Source organism: Orbicella franksi, chromosome 5 (assembly GCF_964199315.1).
Source record: "Orbicella franksi chromosome 5, jaOrbFran1.1, whole genome shotgun sequence".
In the NCBI taxonomy this organism is placed as follows: domain Eukaryota; kingdom Metazoa; phylum Cnidaria; class Anthozoa; order Scleractinia; family Merulinidae; genus Orbicella; species Orbicella franksi.
Window position 1 is genome coordinate 9,215,783 of NC_138149.1, and position 16,900 is coordinate 9,232,682.

Genomic DNA, 16,900 nt, shown 5'->3' on the forward strand with positions numbered 1-16,900 from the left:
TTTCTTCTAAACCTGGCATCAAGGGCACAATATCTCATAGACTATAAGTATGCTAGACTAGTACTCGATTTCTGCCGCGCCCCGCTCGCCTCGTTCGCGAATTCTTTTCTTCGTATTCGTCGGGAGCCAGTTCGTGAACAACACTATAATTCAAACAAGTAAACCTGGTGCCAGGCAGGTATTTTTATTTTGCTACTTCATAAGTTTCCTCCTACAACTGTTATTGCAATCTATGACCTCAATATGCACTGTTTATTGACCATGCAATAACAATCTTGAGAATTTGTTGAACATGATTATGATTTGGAAAATCTCTCGAAATTGCACGAGCCTTTAATTATAGAGCAGTTTTTAGTTGAGTCTCGTAGAAAATCACTCTGGCCAACCACAAATTATACCGACAATCCAGTGAACCAATCAAAACTCAAAGCAGATACAGGGTTTCAACGCAAAGCGCGGGAAAACGTGAGCGAGGGTGTCATGATTGGTTTTGGTTTTACTCCTGATTGGATGACAAAGTAGCGGGAGATTTTTAACCCAATCGTGTAGCATAGTAATGCAAAACCGAGGAAAACGCGAATTTCTTTCGACACTCAGTTGAAAACCGCACTTTTGTTCGAGAATTCATCTGAATACTCATTTGTTAGGACTGAGAAAATATGAACGCGCCTATAATAATTTTCACGCAGTGCAAGTTAAAACTGAATTAACGATTTACGATTAGAGCGGTTTTCAGTTGAGTGTCGAAAGTAATCAGGCAATTACTTTGGTTTTGGTTTTGGTTTTGGTTTTGGTTTTATTACGATTTGAGATTGGCTGAGTAGTCTAATTGGTAAGTAATTGGTTTGGTTTTGGTTTAACGACACTCAGTTGAAAACCGTTCTAATGGCAGCTCCTTCAGTTCCGAACTTACCGAATGAACAGTAGAGCCCGAGGTTGGATTAGAAATCTTTTGGCATTTGTATTTTTGGTGGTTCTTAAGCTCATCACATCTTTTTCTGGGTTGGTCTAGAAAGTGATAATCCTAGATTCATAGCAATAAAAAATAAAATAAAACAAAAAATAGCGGTGAGATAAAGATATATTTCATAGTATGAGGAACATTCTTTAGATCATACTTAACATAACATCACTGATCATGCCGATGTTGCGTCAATTTCTCAACGATCAGTTAAAATCATTTATATCTGAATAAGGAGATGTTCAACCCCACTGTTCCGCAATCAGTATAAATCTCGCGTATCTCAGCTACAGTTAAAAAACACACATTTTCTCAGCCGACTGTTAAAATTTTCATCAATTCTCGGCTTTCAACTTTAAACTCCATCGAGGCCTTTAGCTTTGATCACAGTTGCTCTACCGATTGAGAAATTGAATCGAACTCGATAGGACAATTACAGGAATCCCCTGGGAAGTTAGGATAATCAACGCGGATAAGTACAAGATATAAATTAAAACTGAGGCTTACACTGTCTTCACACCAACTACATTCTGGGTTGCCGACGATACACTCTGCGCATGTCCTATAGATTGTACAATTGGTTGTGGTAAAACCTGGTGGAGAAAAAAAAAACGACACAATTGAAATTACAGTGCTTCTTTGTCTTTCTGCTGGTGCAAGTGTCACTGAGTGAAATGGAGTGTCAAAGATAAATTTATAAGCTTACCTCCAGGTAGAAAGCCGCATAAAAGGAAAACAAAGAATATTCTTGGTTTTGTCATCGTCTTTAAAGATAGTTTAGTCTGCAGTGGAAGATAAAAGGTATCTTTAGAAATCAGTACTTCAAGTCTTTGAAATAATTATTTCTTGTGATTCTACATTTTATTGGCCTAACAGCGGTATATACTTTTTTATGGTTGTGTTAAAAGTCACGCGACTGCACACTGTTTTCTGGAAGACACCCCTGAAGGTCTATAGAAACCTTCAGAACGAGTCTGAACTTCACATTTAAGGCCAGCTGTGCTTCCAAAACCCTCACTTCTCTCTGTTGGCTTACCAGTTGAAGAAGGGAGTATCGATAGGGTATTGGTGTGATATTCCATAAAAACGGTCCGTATGGCAAAATCCCAACTAAGAAAGAACCAAACAAAACGCTCGGATATACCGACTTCCTTGCCATATAATAATTAATGTACATGTATCTCGACTCCCAGTAAGCGACTCTCAGTTGGATGAGCCAAACGCCCACTGACATCCTGCCAACCGGGAAGTATTGGGAGTGAGCTAGCACTGGATGTCCTTGACATCCCAGTACTTTGCCAGTTCCACAGTATATCATAGAGGTGGAGAGAGAAGAAGGTCGGATTACTGGAGACAACAAAATACCAGAGCTGGACTGGTACAGTTATTAACCCATTAACTGGCAAATGGATATTTTTGATAAGCAGATAATAGAGCTAGTATATAGATCTATCTACTCGACCGTTCATTTTGGATGTCAACCGCATTCTGACGTAGCTAATTGAAAAAAAAAACGTGAGCTGTTTGTGGTGCAAAACTGGTGGTAAAATGGCCCGTAACACCTAAAATCGATCAAGGTTCCATTTCCAGACTTTAAACATAGTCAAAACCGTTAAAGGTAGGGTTAAAGAAAAACTTCGTCTAAGCTGATGACTGATGTGTTTATAGAAAACTGAGTTTGGCAGAATAGTTGTGGTAAACTTACTTTATTATTTTGTCTTGCGATCGAAAGAGGAAAAAAGAAACAAAAATGGTGAAAGAAAAGAAATATAAACTAAAACGAAACAAAAAACCAAAAGCAGAGTAAAAAATTAAAAAAATTCACCAGAATGGCAATTTTGATTTCTTGACTTCCTTAGAATAGACTTTCAGCTTGTCAGCCAGACTACTGCCCCCTGAAGACCCATTTGTTTTTTCGCATGCTCAGACGAAAACCACTAGATGGGCGCTACGGTGGATATTATTATTGTCCCAAACACATCGTTTGTGTTTGTGATGTTCAGTTAACGTTCCAGCCTAAACGATAGCCAATTAATAGCATAAAGGGCTTCCTTTGGTTACTTTCCAATGTTGTAAGACTGGTAAATTTTGATGCAAAAAAAAAACTTCCTCGTTGAAAAAAAGAAATGAAGGAGTAACCAAATTCCGATGATGTAAGTTTCTTTTAATCGTTGTTTGTACATCGTCCATCAAAAACGTCTGGAATTTTTCTTGATCTGCGTTAGAGATATCATGAAATGATTGATTTCTTTTATTGTTATAAGGTCAGTAAGTCTCTTGTTGCCTTTTTAAAGGTTGATGTATGATCAAATTATCGTCGCTTGTCGGATTATTTAGAGTGGGGATCGCAAAAAAAGTGTTGCCTACTTTTTTTTTATACAAAATATTTGTACTTATCATACAAAAAAAGAAACAATGCGACATGCGAGATTTCAATACAACAACAACGGAATATCTTTGTTGGCGTGTTTCCAGTGGGCGCTGAGGTAGTTTTTGACAAGCTAATAACTGAACCATTTAGTCAAGTCAGACCACCCTTTTCACGTTAAGTCATCCGCGAACAAGTAAAGGAAATTGAATCAATCTGATGTCTACGTCATGTAACAGGCCTATAACGACATTTGATAAGGGGACGCGCTGCAGCGTAATTCAAGAAATTAAAAACATTTACACCGCATTGTTTTTGGGTTAAAGGTGGCAACTTGTTTTTAATTTTGCCACATACATTCCATACTAAGTACACTAGGTAGTACTTTCCTTATGATAGCTTTTTTAAAATAAAGATTTTAAATCACCTTCTGACGATGGAAAGGCTTATTTTCTGAATGGCGGTCGATCGATTTACGTTTGAAACTAAATGCGAATTAAATCTGTCTGCTTTGTTGCTATAACTCCCAGCTATAACTGTGGAAACTAATCCGTTAAAGAAATACCGAGGGTTGTTTGCAGAAAATCTTACGTGAGAATCTTCATGTCTTAGGCTACCTCGCTTACGACCCCAACGATCCGGGATCTGCATCGTTGATGCGAGTTGTGCGGAAGTTTATTATACTGTCAAAAATAGTTTTTCCTCAACTTACCTCCAGAACCCTCAGTGATAGGTAAGAAGCCATCAAAATACAGTAAGAAATAACCGATCCAAGCACGTCCAAATTAAGGCATCAACGGTGAAATAGATCACCTCCTTCCAAGTTAAATTCAACGGCCACTGATCGACACAAGTGCAGTTAATGATGAAACAAACCCGGCTCAAACGGAAAAAATAACGTCCGGGCTTCCGAGTACGTGTGTGGGGCAGAGTAACTTTTTAGCCCTCAAAAAAAACAAACTGTAGTAAGCGTCTCATTAACCGCGTAATTTGATACACATCAGGGATACAGTTTAGAGACAAAATGAACTTTTATTCATATCTGTCTCATCACGTTGCCGACACGTTAGGTCTGTTGACATCTATATACCAACCTTTTTGTGAAGGAAACAGCTGCGATTACAGAGTGAAAGAGTAAAATGATCGTCTTGTCTGACCTATTGCCCTTGCCGAAGATACTCGGAAACATTCGTTCGTTTTAGTGTAACAAATTAGCCAAATTCAAAAAAAATTCATCCCCCAACAGTTCGTGATATGACACCTTTCTATTTTTGCCACTTTCAACTTGGTAATTTGTTATTCTTGTTTGTTTGTTTGTTTGTTTGTTTTATTTGTTTTTTGTTTTGATTTGTTTTATTTTATTTTCAAGGTTGTCACAGGAGGGTCGGTTTTGACTAGATGGGCGGCCTTGCAGAAACATTAGGGCTGCTTAGTGCTAAAACCTCTGTCCCGCGATAGAGGTCCCCAGAACTAAATCGACCCCCGTAATTTTCAACGGTCCCATCATCGTAATGACGGTTTTGTTTTCTAGATGGGTGGCCTGCGAAACATTAAAGCCAAAAATTGTGGTGTTTAGGACTAAAACTTCTGTCCAATACTAAATCGTCTGGCCGTGATTTTCAATGTTCCCAACATTTTAATGATACCAGTACACCATGTGCATATGTGAAATGAGTTTTTATCATTTTTTGTACGATCATTTGCGTAATACGTGGTCACGTAAGATAGAGCCGGCCTGACGAGGAAAAAAGCCTCATCAGGAAAAGGAGAAGTTCAACATCAATTTAGACATTTAGCCAAAGAATGCCTTATATTTGCAAATCTTAGATCAACATAATTGATTTGTTGCTGTATGTATTTTTAAGAGATAATTAAACACCGAGAATGGACGTATTGATCCATTCCATGGATTTCCCAAATTATTAAGACTTGGAAAACTCATTTGAATAACACACGTTGTGTTTTGATTGCATGTTGTTTGCCTTGCTAGTTTGTGTCATGTTGGGAAGTGAACGGCTGGGTGTGTTTTGTACAACGCCGTAATTCAGTGGGTTCGGTAGGACAAAACATACCAAGTAGCCTGGACAACATTGTGAGGAGGAAAGCAACGACAGCTGCAGCCAAATCCGTTTAGCGGAACCGAATTCACAGATAAGGTTGTTATGAAACGGGTTCACGTACAGGAATGTTTTGTTTTCAAGAATGCGAACCACGTTGTCGATTCCAAGCAGGCATGCAATAACGTGTTCACATCCTTATTGCCACCAACTCAGACCACGTGACGATTCATTTGGGAGATTACATTGTTGCTCCTGCATTTGTGCAAATGATTTGCCACTTAAAAATGATTGCATGGGAACATGTACAAACAGAACAATTGTAACCTTATCACATGATCTGAATTGGAAGGTAACAAGGCCTTTTAAACACGTTTGCCGAATCCGTCTATCTGTTAACAGAAGAATAAGAGAGTCTGGTACACAACTTGGACGTAATCGACTTGGATGTCTGAATTAAATGAGAATTGCAACTAATCAAGAACGAGGCATATGCATGGCAATAGATGCCATTCTTAAATAAGTTGATCCGGTCCGAGTTTTGTACCTGTCCGAAGTAGAAGTCTAGGAACGGCAAGGCCGAAATTCCGACGGAATACGAAATTACTGTTGCCAAGTCTAACTATTCTTTAATCTTACAGTTTTCGTAAAGAATTTAGAAACATAAGATGGCTTTGTAATTTGGGAAGACTTAGAACAAGGCAATATGAGATGTAGCAGACTGCCTGGTGATTTTAGCAAACATGACGAACTTGACCATTTACTTTTTAGTAGAACAATGGTTTTTTTTTTTTTTTTTTTTTTTTTTTTTGTACTTCTAAGGCATTCAGGGAACAGTTTCGGTAATTTGGGGTAAAAAGGGGATCATGTTTTTGCTATGTACTATTAACTAAGGGATTTGCCACGTTCCCAATTCTCCTATAACCTTTTTCCGTACTGTCCTGGTAACGAGTATGGAGAGCTCGCGTGGCAACCTGGGTAAAGTTTTTCCCGCCAACTTGGAATACTTCATAAATGGCCGCTCTGACCGCAGCGCAGAGGCTCTGCTATAGTATATGGGAAGAAGCGAACTGACCAAAGGAAGATGAAAACTGAGGGACAGTCGAGTTTAGTGTTGGGGAACAATGAAAAGAATTGTCAGAAATTGGGAACAAAGTAACATGTCTCCCCCCATGTCCCAGAGGCACACAATATAATCGCTATTCCCAGCAGAAGTTTTAATTGGATCAACCCTCCGCGAGAAAATAATTAAGAGGCGCCCTCTGTAATTTTCAACTATGGCCATTTGGACCAGAAAAAATCAAATTCCTCAAACTTTCTCAGATGAATGGTCTAGATAAGTGATTCACAAAAATATAACTTTCAGTTCAATTCGATTCGTATTTTAGCGCTGGGGCCACCATCTTGGTTTTGCCCCTCTGAGAGGGCTTTCAGTGGCCATTTTAGGGCACATTTTTTAACAATTTGCCATACAAAGAAAACGATCTAAATCCGGGTAAAAACCCTTTATTCGAGACAAGCAAAATTAATGTTTCTTGTTACATTGAGGGGCTGTTTTGGCAATTTGATCATCACCTGATTTTTCTACAGAATTTTAAATTTCTTCCCTTTCGGACTACTCATGAAGCGCCACAAAATAGGCAAAGTTTAAAGGAAAATATCGCCAAAAGTACATCACTTGAGATCCCAAAACTACCCTCCACTTAAAGAGCAATGTCTCACCTGTAGAAACATGCAATAAAATTTTGGGGCAGTTAAAACTGTAAAATGTTAGAAGAAGAAGTTTAAGCTGTGTTTTTGTCAACAAAGACCGCCGTCCTAATTAGCATAATAACGTGAAAATAACGATGCACAGAGAAAATAATGATATATTCCACTTACCTCGCGACATGTCGACAACTGGATGTTCCACGATGCCTCATGTTATATTTCCAGTATGTTTCAGCCACATTTTCGGTGATTAGTGTACGAAATCACTTTCAGACATCGCCACGGTTAAGCAGATTTCAACTCTCCGAGTCCCGCTTCATAACATCTATCAATATTATTTGTCTCTCGCCTCATAAGCCGCTGTTTACAAGAAGTTTAACAATTTGCTGAGATCCTAACTGACCCAGAAGTTTGTTAGCAGCCTTTAAAATCCTCCTCTTAATCGAGGATTCTCATCAAGAACTCGTTTAAGCTCAGTTCTGTTTTAATCTGTTGTGCACCCGCCATCATTCCACAGATTGCGTTACATTTGACAAATGCGCATTCCAACGGGTAGGGTTAGGGTGGGTAGGGAGTGAAAATGTAACCGACATTAAAGCCATTTTACGCATTTCTGTGGCTAAACTAGTTACTGGCTTTCCCAGAATTATTTGAACATGAGCTTCTGCTTGCAGGTATTTTCTAAGTTATTTTTGCAGGGTAGGGGGGGGGGGGTTCTTGTATTGAAAAAAAAAGAAAGAAAAAAAGAAAACAGTGGACAGTACCAAGTCAAAAGATTATGATCTGTGTATTTTGATCAGCTTTATCAGTTCATCAGTTAGGCCCTATTAGGGGTTTTCAGGATACTGAATATTAGGGTAAAAAATTAACAGGATGCAAGAAATTTAGGAGAAAAATTAATGCGGTAGAGCATGTTTAGATCAGATAAAGCGAGACAGTTGTGTCGATCTTTCGCTGCCGGAAGTGCCATCAAATTTTGCAAAAGACAACAGACTGACGAATAGTGCGCAGGAAGTAATGATAAGCGACGTTTTATTGAAACTTCTTACATTTTCTTAGCCGTGTCACTTTTCCATCAGAAAAGAAAATGCTCAGAAAATTACTGAAGGGCAGTTAAGGACGGTACCTTCTTTCTTAGGCATGGTTTAAACGCCAGGCGCGCGCTTAGGTTGGAACTAGTGACGTAATTAACTACCCTACCAAGCGTGCGACTTAAAAAAATTCTATTGTGGCCGAAACAAATTTCGCACTAAAATTACGAGCCTGTACTAAAACCGGGATTACCAGAAAAGCAGCATATCGCTAAGCACTAACTGTGAACGGCTTCCAGCTGAAAAACTAGCTTTTATCGTATCCGTAGAAAAAATCATACTGAAATTTGACTGTAGATGGCATAATGCGCACGCAAAACAGCTGCGAGAGAAGTCAATGTTTAACTTACTTGGAAAGTAACAGGAAAAAAAGTAACGGACACCGGCAAAGTTTTCGAAAGGATGAAACAACTCCTTTAACTTTTAACAAAGGGGTGATTACAGCTACATTTTATGGTATGAATTGGAAGTGGCAAGCCTATTCGACAATGCATTAGTTTTTGGCTGTGAGGAAAAGTTATGTAGACTGTATTTTGGCTAAGCCAGAGGAGTGCTGTTGCGACGATTCTGTTATTAAATACATATCAAAAGTGGTTTTATGTTACCACTTACCACGTAGTTTAAAAATGTTTTTTAATATGTTTAGTTTTCTGCATGTAAAGGCGAACCTTAGGAGAATCTGTGAAGAAATATCTTTACCTTTTTTTCAGAAAAATGCTACCGTCAGCAGTAGCTAATTATCTCGGAAAAATTGATGACTACCCCCAGTTTTCTTTGTGGATTCTAATAACCCTGGCTAAGATGTACTTTTTCCACGTTTTCTTAATCTGGCGGAAACACGTTTGTATTTTGTAGGCACCATTCGTTATGAGCCATTAATATTTCTCCTAAATTTCTTGCATCCTATTAACTTTTTACCCAAATATCCAGTATCCTGAAAACCCCTAATAGGGCCTCACTGGCCTCAGTGATGAACTCATAAAGCTGATCAAGATACACAGATCATAATTTTTTGACCTGATACTGTCTATCGTTTTCTTTTTTCTTTTTTTTTTTCTTTTAATACACGACCTCCACCACCCCCCCCCCCCCTCACCTACTCTGCAAAAATAACCTAGAAAATACCTGCAAGCAGAAGCTCATGTTCAAATCATTCTGGGAGAGCCAGTAACTAGTTTAGCCACAGAAATGCGTAAAATGGCTTTAATATAATGTCGGTTACATTTTCACTTCCTACCCACCCTACCCCTACCCGTTGGAATGCGCATTTGTCAAATGTAACGCAATCTGTCGAATGATGGCGAGTGCATAACAGATTAAAACAGAACTGAGCTTAAACGAGTTCTTGATGAGAATCCTCGATTAAAAGGAAGATTTTAAAGGCTGCTAACAAACTTCTGGGTCAGTTAGGATCTCAGCAAACTGCTAAACTTCTTGTAAACGGCAGCTTATGAGGCAAAAGACAAATAATATTGATAGATGTTATGAAGCGGGCTTCGGAGAGTTGAAATCTGCTTAACCGTGGCGATGTCTGAAAGTGATTTCGTACACTAATCACCGAAAATGTGGCTGAAACATACTGGAAATATAACATGAGGCATCGTGGAACATCCAGTTGTCGACATGTCGCGAGGTAAGTGGAATATATCATTATTTTCTCTGTGTATCGTTATTTTCATGTTATTATGCTAATTAGGACGGCGGTCTTTGTTGACAAAAACACAGCTTAAACTTCTTCTTCTAACATTTTACAGTTTTAACTGCCCCAAAATTTTATTGCATATTTTTACAGGTGAGACATTGCTCTTTAAGTGGAGGGTAGTTTTGGGATCTCAAGTGATGTACTTTTGGCGATATTTTCCTTTAGACTTCGCCTATTTTGTGGCGCTTCATGAGTAGTCCGAAAGGGAAGAAATTTAAAATTCTGTAGAAAAATCAGGTGATGATCAAATTGCCAAAACAGCCTCTCAATGTAACAAGAAACATTTGCTTGTCTCGAATAAAGGGTTTTTACCCGGATTTAGATCGTTTTCTTTGTATGGCAAATTGTTAAAAATGTGCCCTAAAATGGCCGCTGAAAGCCCTCTCAGAGGGGCAAAACCAAGATGGTGGCCCCAGCGCTAAAATACGAATCGAATTGAACTGAAAGTTATATCTTTGTGAATCACTTATCTAGACCATTCATCTGAGAAAGCTTGAGGAATTTGATTTTTTCTGGTCCAAATGGCCATAGTTGAAAATTACAAAGGGCACCTCTTAAAGTGTGTGATTAACATGGTTGTCTTCGTCAAACAACACCCCACTGGTCCCCGCAACATTTCCAATCTAGTGCTATGTATAAAATAATGTATGGCGAATCTTCGCTATCGCGTGACATGGGTTGGGTAATGTCCAAGAAATTCCGTTGTAAGGAAGTATTTGCAGACAAAACAGACTCAAGTAGACTAATCACTTACTCCAATCACCACGGCCGCGTTGACGAAAGAACGGCCGAAACAACGCTTATTGTAAACGATGGAAACGCAAAATAACTAATTAAGCCAATAGGCCAATTTCGATATCGTAAAAGTCTTACTTGGCAATGAGACTTTGGGGCTGATAAAACAAAAGAAATTAATCCTTCATCTTTTAAATTCGATTTGATTTCTTTGGTATTATTCCCCTCAGCCTCGGGGCCATAAGTTAGAGTTTAATATATCTAAAGTGGCTTATTACATTCTATGGTTGCTACACAAGCGTAGCTTCTAGAAAAGAACACGGAATGAACAGGACTGTGGTATATTAAAATCAGTCAGGAGTGAATAAGTGGAGTGAAACTCTCCGTTGGCCGTGACAACGCTGTTATCCACTCTAATGGAGAAAAATTAAATTTTCAAAACAACAGCTCTCGTTGAAACTTATTTGAGATTGAGACACTTGACCTGTTTTAGAATATAGCGTCATAGCCTATGTGACACGCGATCCCCTTCCCTCGTCACGAACCGTGAGGAAGACGGTTAAAAAATTTGATTGACATCAGAGCTTAGCTGCACGAAACGTCATCAAGATGAGCCGGAATGAGTTCTATAAAATCATGCCACAATCACAATATACCATCGCTAGTTTAATTTGGTTGTTGGTGTGACGGTCTTCGATGCCAGCTTGAGAAACACAGCTATTCAGTCCATTGTTTAGTCCGAATTGAAAGCGAAAAGCAATCGAGTGTGCAACTCAACCGGTTTGTCCAAGTTGAGATCAAAGTTGTCCAGACAAGAAACCCATCGTGAACTAAATTGACTGAAAAATCTCACTTACCCTGTTTCTGAATCATTGAATTCACCAGAATAAGCTTGTAGCGTGTACACCACTATGCAATGAGATCCGAAAGTACCTCGGACGTTTTATCAATTTTTGTACACAATCTTTTTGTTGATGGTCGTGACGTCATTTCCTTTTTCTTTTCAGATAATATCACGCAATTTCACAACGGAAGTAGAGAATGTTTCGAGACGGAAATTGGAACAATGATAACCATTGACACCAGGTACATGTGTAATATTTGCAAAAAAAAAAAAATACAAAGCGACAGACGATATTTACCTTACCGAGAGCCACAGAGCGTAAGATCTGCGACATCTCTTCTCCTGATGCCATAACAAGGTGAAAAAGTACTCTTTCAAAGAGCAAGCATATTAATTAAGAGATGCTTAAAATACTTAATGAATTGTTTCACCTATAATTCAGATTGAAATATGTGAAATTTATCTTCCCCATTTCAGGTCTGTAAAGCTGCAGTTCCTCGAAGTGGCTCTAAAGAAATTAAAGAATTTAGTTGGTTTAATTACAGTTAATTTTACAAGAAAACCTAGCTGAGGCTGAACCGAAATTGGATGTGGCAAATGTGCATTCAAGCAGTTTTGGCCCAGTTAGGTTGCGTGTTTTCTGAGAGCGTGAGGATGAGGATGCTGGAATCTCAGTTATGGGAGTTAAAATTTTAACGTTTTTTGTTGTTTTTTTTCGTTATCAGTTACAATTTCAGCACATTTCTCAGCTATCAGAAAAATTTAGTAGATCTCAGATCTTAAATATCCGGTTAAAAAACGCGTCACGCGGTAGCGTTACGCGTCTAGTGAAACTCTAGTTTCTAGCATCTGGGACTATTCGGTCACACATACCATATTGAACAATTTCTTCGAACCCGCTATCTCTGATTTTGCAGTTTTGAAATTAGTTGTGAGAAAGACAGGCTTTGAAGCCTTTTCAATTCAGGTCTCCGTACGTTTTCTCTCCCGAACAGCGGTCGGTAACAGAGCTAAATTGGAGTCTACCCCCTAGGGGGCACTGCCATATATGGGCTATATAGCTATGTGCCGCTGTGAAGGGTATGGTTTTCAAGCAGTTTACTCTAGGATAGGGTATATAAATCAGAGCGTTTGGGTCTAGAATAGGGTATCATTTTTCCCAAAACTGACCAGTTGGTTGAAGATTTTATCTAGACTATGGAAACCCACTCAAAAGGGATCGTGTGTATTTTGTGCACCCCTCGACCGATATATCGGTCGACATATCGACCGACACTCGACCGAGGTATCGGCCGATATATCGACCCACACTCGACCGATATGTCGATCAACATATCGATCGACACTCGGCCGATATACCGACCGCGATATCTCGGTCGACATATCGACCGATACATCGGTCGAGTGTCGATCGATCTAGCAGCCGACACTCGGCCGATACCTTGACCATTGACTGTCGGTGGAATATCGGTCGATATTCGGTGGTATATCGGTCGACTGTCGTTTAATATAAGTCAAAAGCTTCGACTGCCAGGGTCAGATGTATAAGTTATGCGCATTTCATCCTTTTTTGGTCAACCTTAAAAGTTGTCAAACTGCTTCAAATACATGCTAGAGGCAGATCTTTCCGATTCATTTAAAACTGGATGCGTTTTGTCTTTCTGCCAAACAAAATCGAAGTAATCGCGTTGATTGAGTTCGATTGGTTTGATTGAGTTCGGTAATCGAACTCACGAATTCGATTAATCGAACTCACCGAAAAGTTCCAGTTCGATAATGTTCGATTACCGAACCAATCGAAAAACAATCCGACCCATCGGGTTAGATTGAGTTCGATTGATTTTTAGTTCGGTTTTTCGATTGTCTACGCCAGGTTTATACAAAGAAGCCTCTGAGAAGCGGGGGGTAAAACAGGGATATCTGCGCTGCTCAGCAAAAGGTTACTAACCTAGGTTAAATTACGTCTGCGACGCAGGCTACAGTCACCAGTATCGGTGAAGTATCGAGGGAATGTCGGTAGCCTATCGATCGACATGTCGGCCGACAATCAGACAACCACTGTCGATCGACATATCGACCGATATATCGACCGATATGTCGACCGATATGTCGACCGACATATCTCGGTCGATATATCGGCTGAGTGTCGATCGATATGTCGACCGACATATCGGTCGAGTGTCGGTCGAAATATCGGCCGATACCTTGGTCGAGTGTCGGTCGATATGTCACCGGACCGATATATCGGTCGAGGGGTGCACAAAATACACATAAAAAAATCACATCGGTAAGTTTAAATTTACGCAAATCAGCCTCAATAGTGTCGATAGATGGGGGGAATTTGGGGAGCTAACTCTAGTATAGGGTAGCAAGATTCAGCCGAGCTAGCTCTGGTATAGGCTAAGGGTTCCAGGGTCCAAGCGGCACATCCCCACCCAGAAATTCCCAAAGTATCCCCTCCCGGGAGTCTACCTTGCAGTACTAGTTCGATTCGTCCATACATGAAGACCTGAGGCCCGTTTCTCGAAGGCCCCGAAACGTTTTCGCACCCGGAAAGCTATAGCAAAATCTCGAAGCTTATGATTACAGAGCTGTTTTATTCATGTATTCTTAATGAACAGAGGTTCCCTTCACACAGGAAGTTTCAGGCGTATACACTTCTCCGTTTTTAGATACAAATGAACTAAAAGTTTCCGGGGCTTTCGAGAAACGGGCCCCTGGCCAGTCATTTGAGAGGGGGGAGGGGGCGGGGACGGAGTTAGCCCGAAAAATGCTATCAAGAACCAGAACGGCCGGAAGAGCTCCTCATCCCTCCCGGATCAAGATGATTCCCCGGTATACTTCATCCCCCCTCAACTTGCTGCCCCTGTTCCCCAAGGATGAGCGGTCCATTTCTGCAGGCTACAATGTGACATTGGGAATCACTTATCTACAACAAGAAATTCTTTGCAAAAGTATGTAAATATATATCCAATGATATCTTTTCCCAGGAAGTGAATCATCATACACCCTCAAGACCACGTCGAGCAGTATTCATTTTCAAGATTTTTTCACGTCCGCCGTAAGGCCACTTGTAACATGTTTGAGTGTTGTAAGATAACGCCATTCTTTCATCCGTTAGACAGTGTCGTCTTTCAACTTAAAAAATACCAAAAAAGAAACTGATATTTTCTATAGCTAGGAAATTAATTGTTATAACTTGATCGAAAAGGTCTAAGAATTCGAAGAATATATGATTTCCTTTCTGGAACGAAAAATATCGTCAATTAGTCCCTGGCAACAAGATACGCACAGCGTAAACAATACTTTCTACTTCTGATTCAGTAATCACTGTACAAGACTATTGTCCACATATCAGTTGATTTCTTCCAATTCCAGCTTTACACATGAATTCAAATTTGGGTAAAAAGACCAAATCTACTCGCTGTCTATTCGGAATACGGAGCGGGGGGGGGGGGGGAGAATTGCCAACATTTTGGTGGTGATCTGCAGCGAGTTTCTTAAAACCCTGGCCCTATTTAACGACTAAAATAAGTGATTTTCGACAACCCATTTCAGAACTCTGAAATCATTACATGCATATGTGTCCGATACATGGTCTCAGTTACCAGGAATGGCCTCCATTCACGCAAACAACTGAGAATTTCTTCAACTCACCAGGGAATCAATCAATCAGGGAAAAATTAGTTTCATCTGAACAACATCGTACCCAATTCCTAGCCAGAGTGCAAAATATACTCTATTTCAGGTCAAAATGGTCAAAATGTGTAGCCTATTTCAGGCCACAATGTCTGACAAACCATCACCTTTGGCACTGCACATACTTATATAGCTTAGAAAAGAAATTACATTCCCCTCCCGGTTTCTATATTCATAGAAAACCCATCTGTTTTATTATTTACTTTTGATAGGAACGTCAGGGGCACCCAGCGGATCGTTTCGGTAAATTATCTGTTCGGAAGGCCTATAATCCCATCTGATTTTGAGAATTGTCACCTCGAACTTTCGTGGTGTGAGAAATTTAATGTTGTTTTCGGACTGTTACAAATGTCGTTTTTGGTACCGAGAAAAGGTCAGCTATCAGTTTCGGAAAGGCGATAAAACCTAAGGTTTTCGGGAAATGGACAAAAAAGCCCTAATAAATTCGACAATACTCAAGTTCCCCTAGAATAACCGAACAGATAAAATTTTTTTAGCGCAACCTAAAATTACTGAACCTACAGAGCTTTAAAAGTACTCCAGATAGCCTAAAACAGCGTTTAACTAAAGCATTCGAGAGAAAACGGTCGTTGGGTGCCCCTGGTTAAGTCAACCGTGAGCCTGAGAGGAACATACCAAGTCGTGCGTAGTTCCTTACTAAGCTAGTGCAGTATATCTTCCTTACCTTTGATAAGTACAGCTCAAGCATCGAAAATGACGGGAATTTCTTCTTTTGCAATGTTATTGCCCGGTGTTGTTGTACTATTTCTCTTCCTTAGCTGTGACAGCCGTCGTGACCTTAGACGGCAGCATAAGTTTCCTTGGTCATCTGATGGAATCTATATTTGACCTTGTCAAACAAATTGCTTGGCGCCTGGTAGCTGCAACAGCTTTAATTTTTATATTAAAAAATTCAAACATTTATTGTCTTCTTGCAAGCACAAGTAAAATCATTTAAAAAACACGAGACAACTTTTTAAGGACATGTTTTGGCATGACTTATGCCCTGATCGTCTATCTATAAAAATGTAATTGAATAGATGCATAGATGTTTAACATTCCTCTTGAGAAAATAGAGTTATAGCTTGTTCCCGGCGTTCGGTTAGAAATGGGATAGCCGGCGAGAACAGGCTACTAGAGATTCTAATCGTAAAGCCAGGGAAGCTATCCTTATTATCCGAGTTAAGACGCTTGAACCTTGTGGCTTAAGCGTCCGTGATGAAAGCCAGCCAGCTACTCAACTGACATGTCAGCGGCCTGTCAATTCTTCCTACTTATGCATAGAGCGGTTTCACGTTACGTCATGGTAGCCATATTGATGTCCCAAAACAATAAAACGGCGGCCGCGGCCATGTTAGTGTACTAAACCGATCCTGAGGGAGTTGAACTCTTTTCTTATGTAAGCACTTTCTTTTGTTCCAATAAATTTGCATGGCTGCTGGCCACGAGAGTGAAACGCTCTATTACACAATATTTCACACTAACTACTCTTTGAAACACATGCGTATAAAATGTTTTGTTAGAAGGCTGGACAGCCGAAATATTGATTTAATTCAAGTCAAATTCTGCGTTGTGTCGTCTTTGCTTGAGTTTCGTATATATTTTCAGCCGAATTGAAGTATTTGCCATGCAGACAATTTGTTTTTCTTTTTTTGCACCGATTCAGTTTAAAGCTAGCTTGGAAATGGCTGTTTGATACGGAAGCTCCAAACGGACATCCACTTATTACAACT

The 16,900-nt window shown here is 39.7% G+C and overlaps 1 protein-coding gene and 1 long non-coding RNA gene across 4 annotated transcripts in view; one reads left to right on the forward strand and one right to left on the reverse strand.

The window, feature by feature from the left end:
- LOC145488569 (integrin beta-PS-like) overlaps positions 1-11,622 on the reverse strand; it is a 33,026-nt gene extending 21,404 nt beyond the window's left edge. For 2 of the 3 annotated variants that reach the window (XM_081467454.1, XM_081467453.1), the window contains exons 1-4: positions 4,042-4,742; positions 1,668-1,743; positions 1,469-1,554; positions 914-1,024 (exon numbers count right to left, since the gene is read on the reverse strand). In XM_081467454.1, the coding sequence (XP_081323580.1) occupies positions 914-1,024; positions 1,469-1,554; positions 1,668-1,743; positions 4,042-4,074 (306 nt within the window). In that variant the 5' untranslated portion in view covers positions 4,075-4,742. Of the gene's footprint in view, positions 1-913; positions 1,025-1,468; positions 1,555-1,667; positions 1,744-4,041; positions 4,743-11,481 lie in introns of those variants that run through there. The other variant, XM_081467455.1, reaches the window with a different exon arrangement.
- On the forward strand, positions 9,493-14,917 carry LOC145488587 (uncharacterized). The gene is made up of 3 exons (XR_014049512.1): positions 9,493-9,820; positions 11,632-11,710; positions 11,946-14,917. It is a non-coding gene; the product is annotated as an uncharacterized LOC145488587 (long non-coding RNA).
- Positions 14,918-16,900: the final 1,983 nt, after the last annotated feature.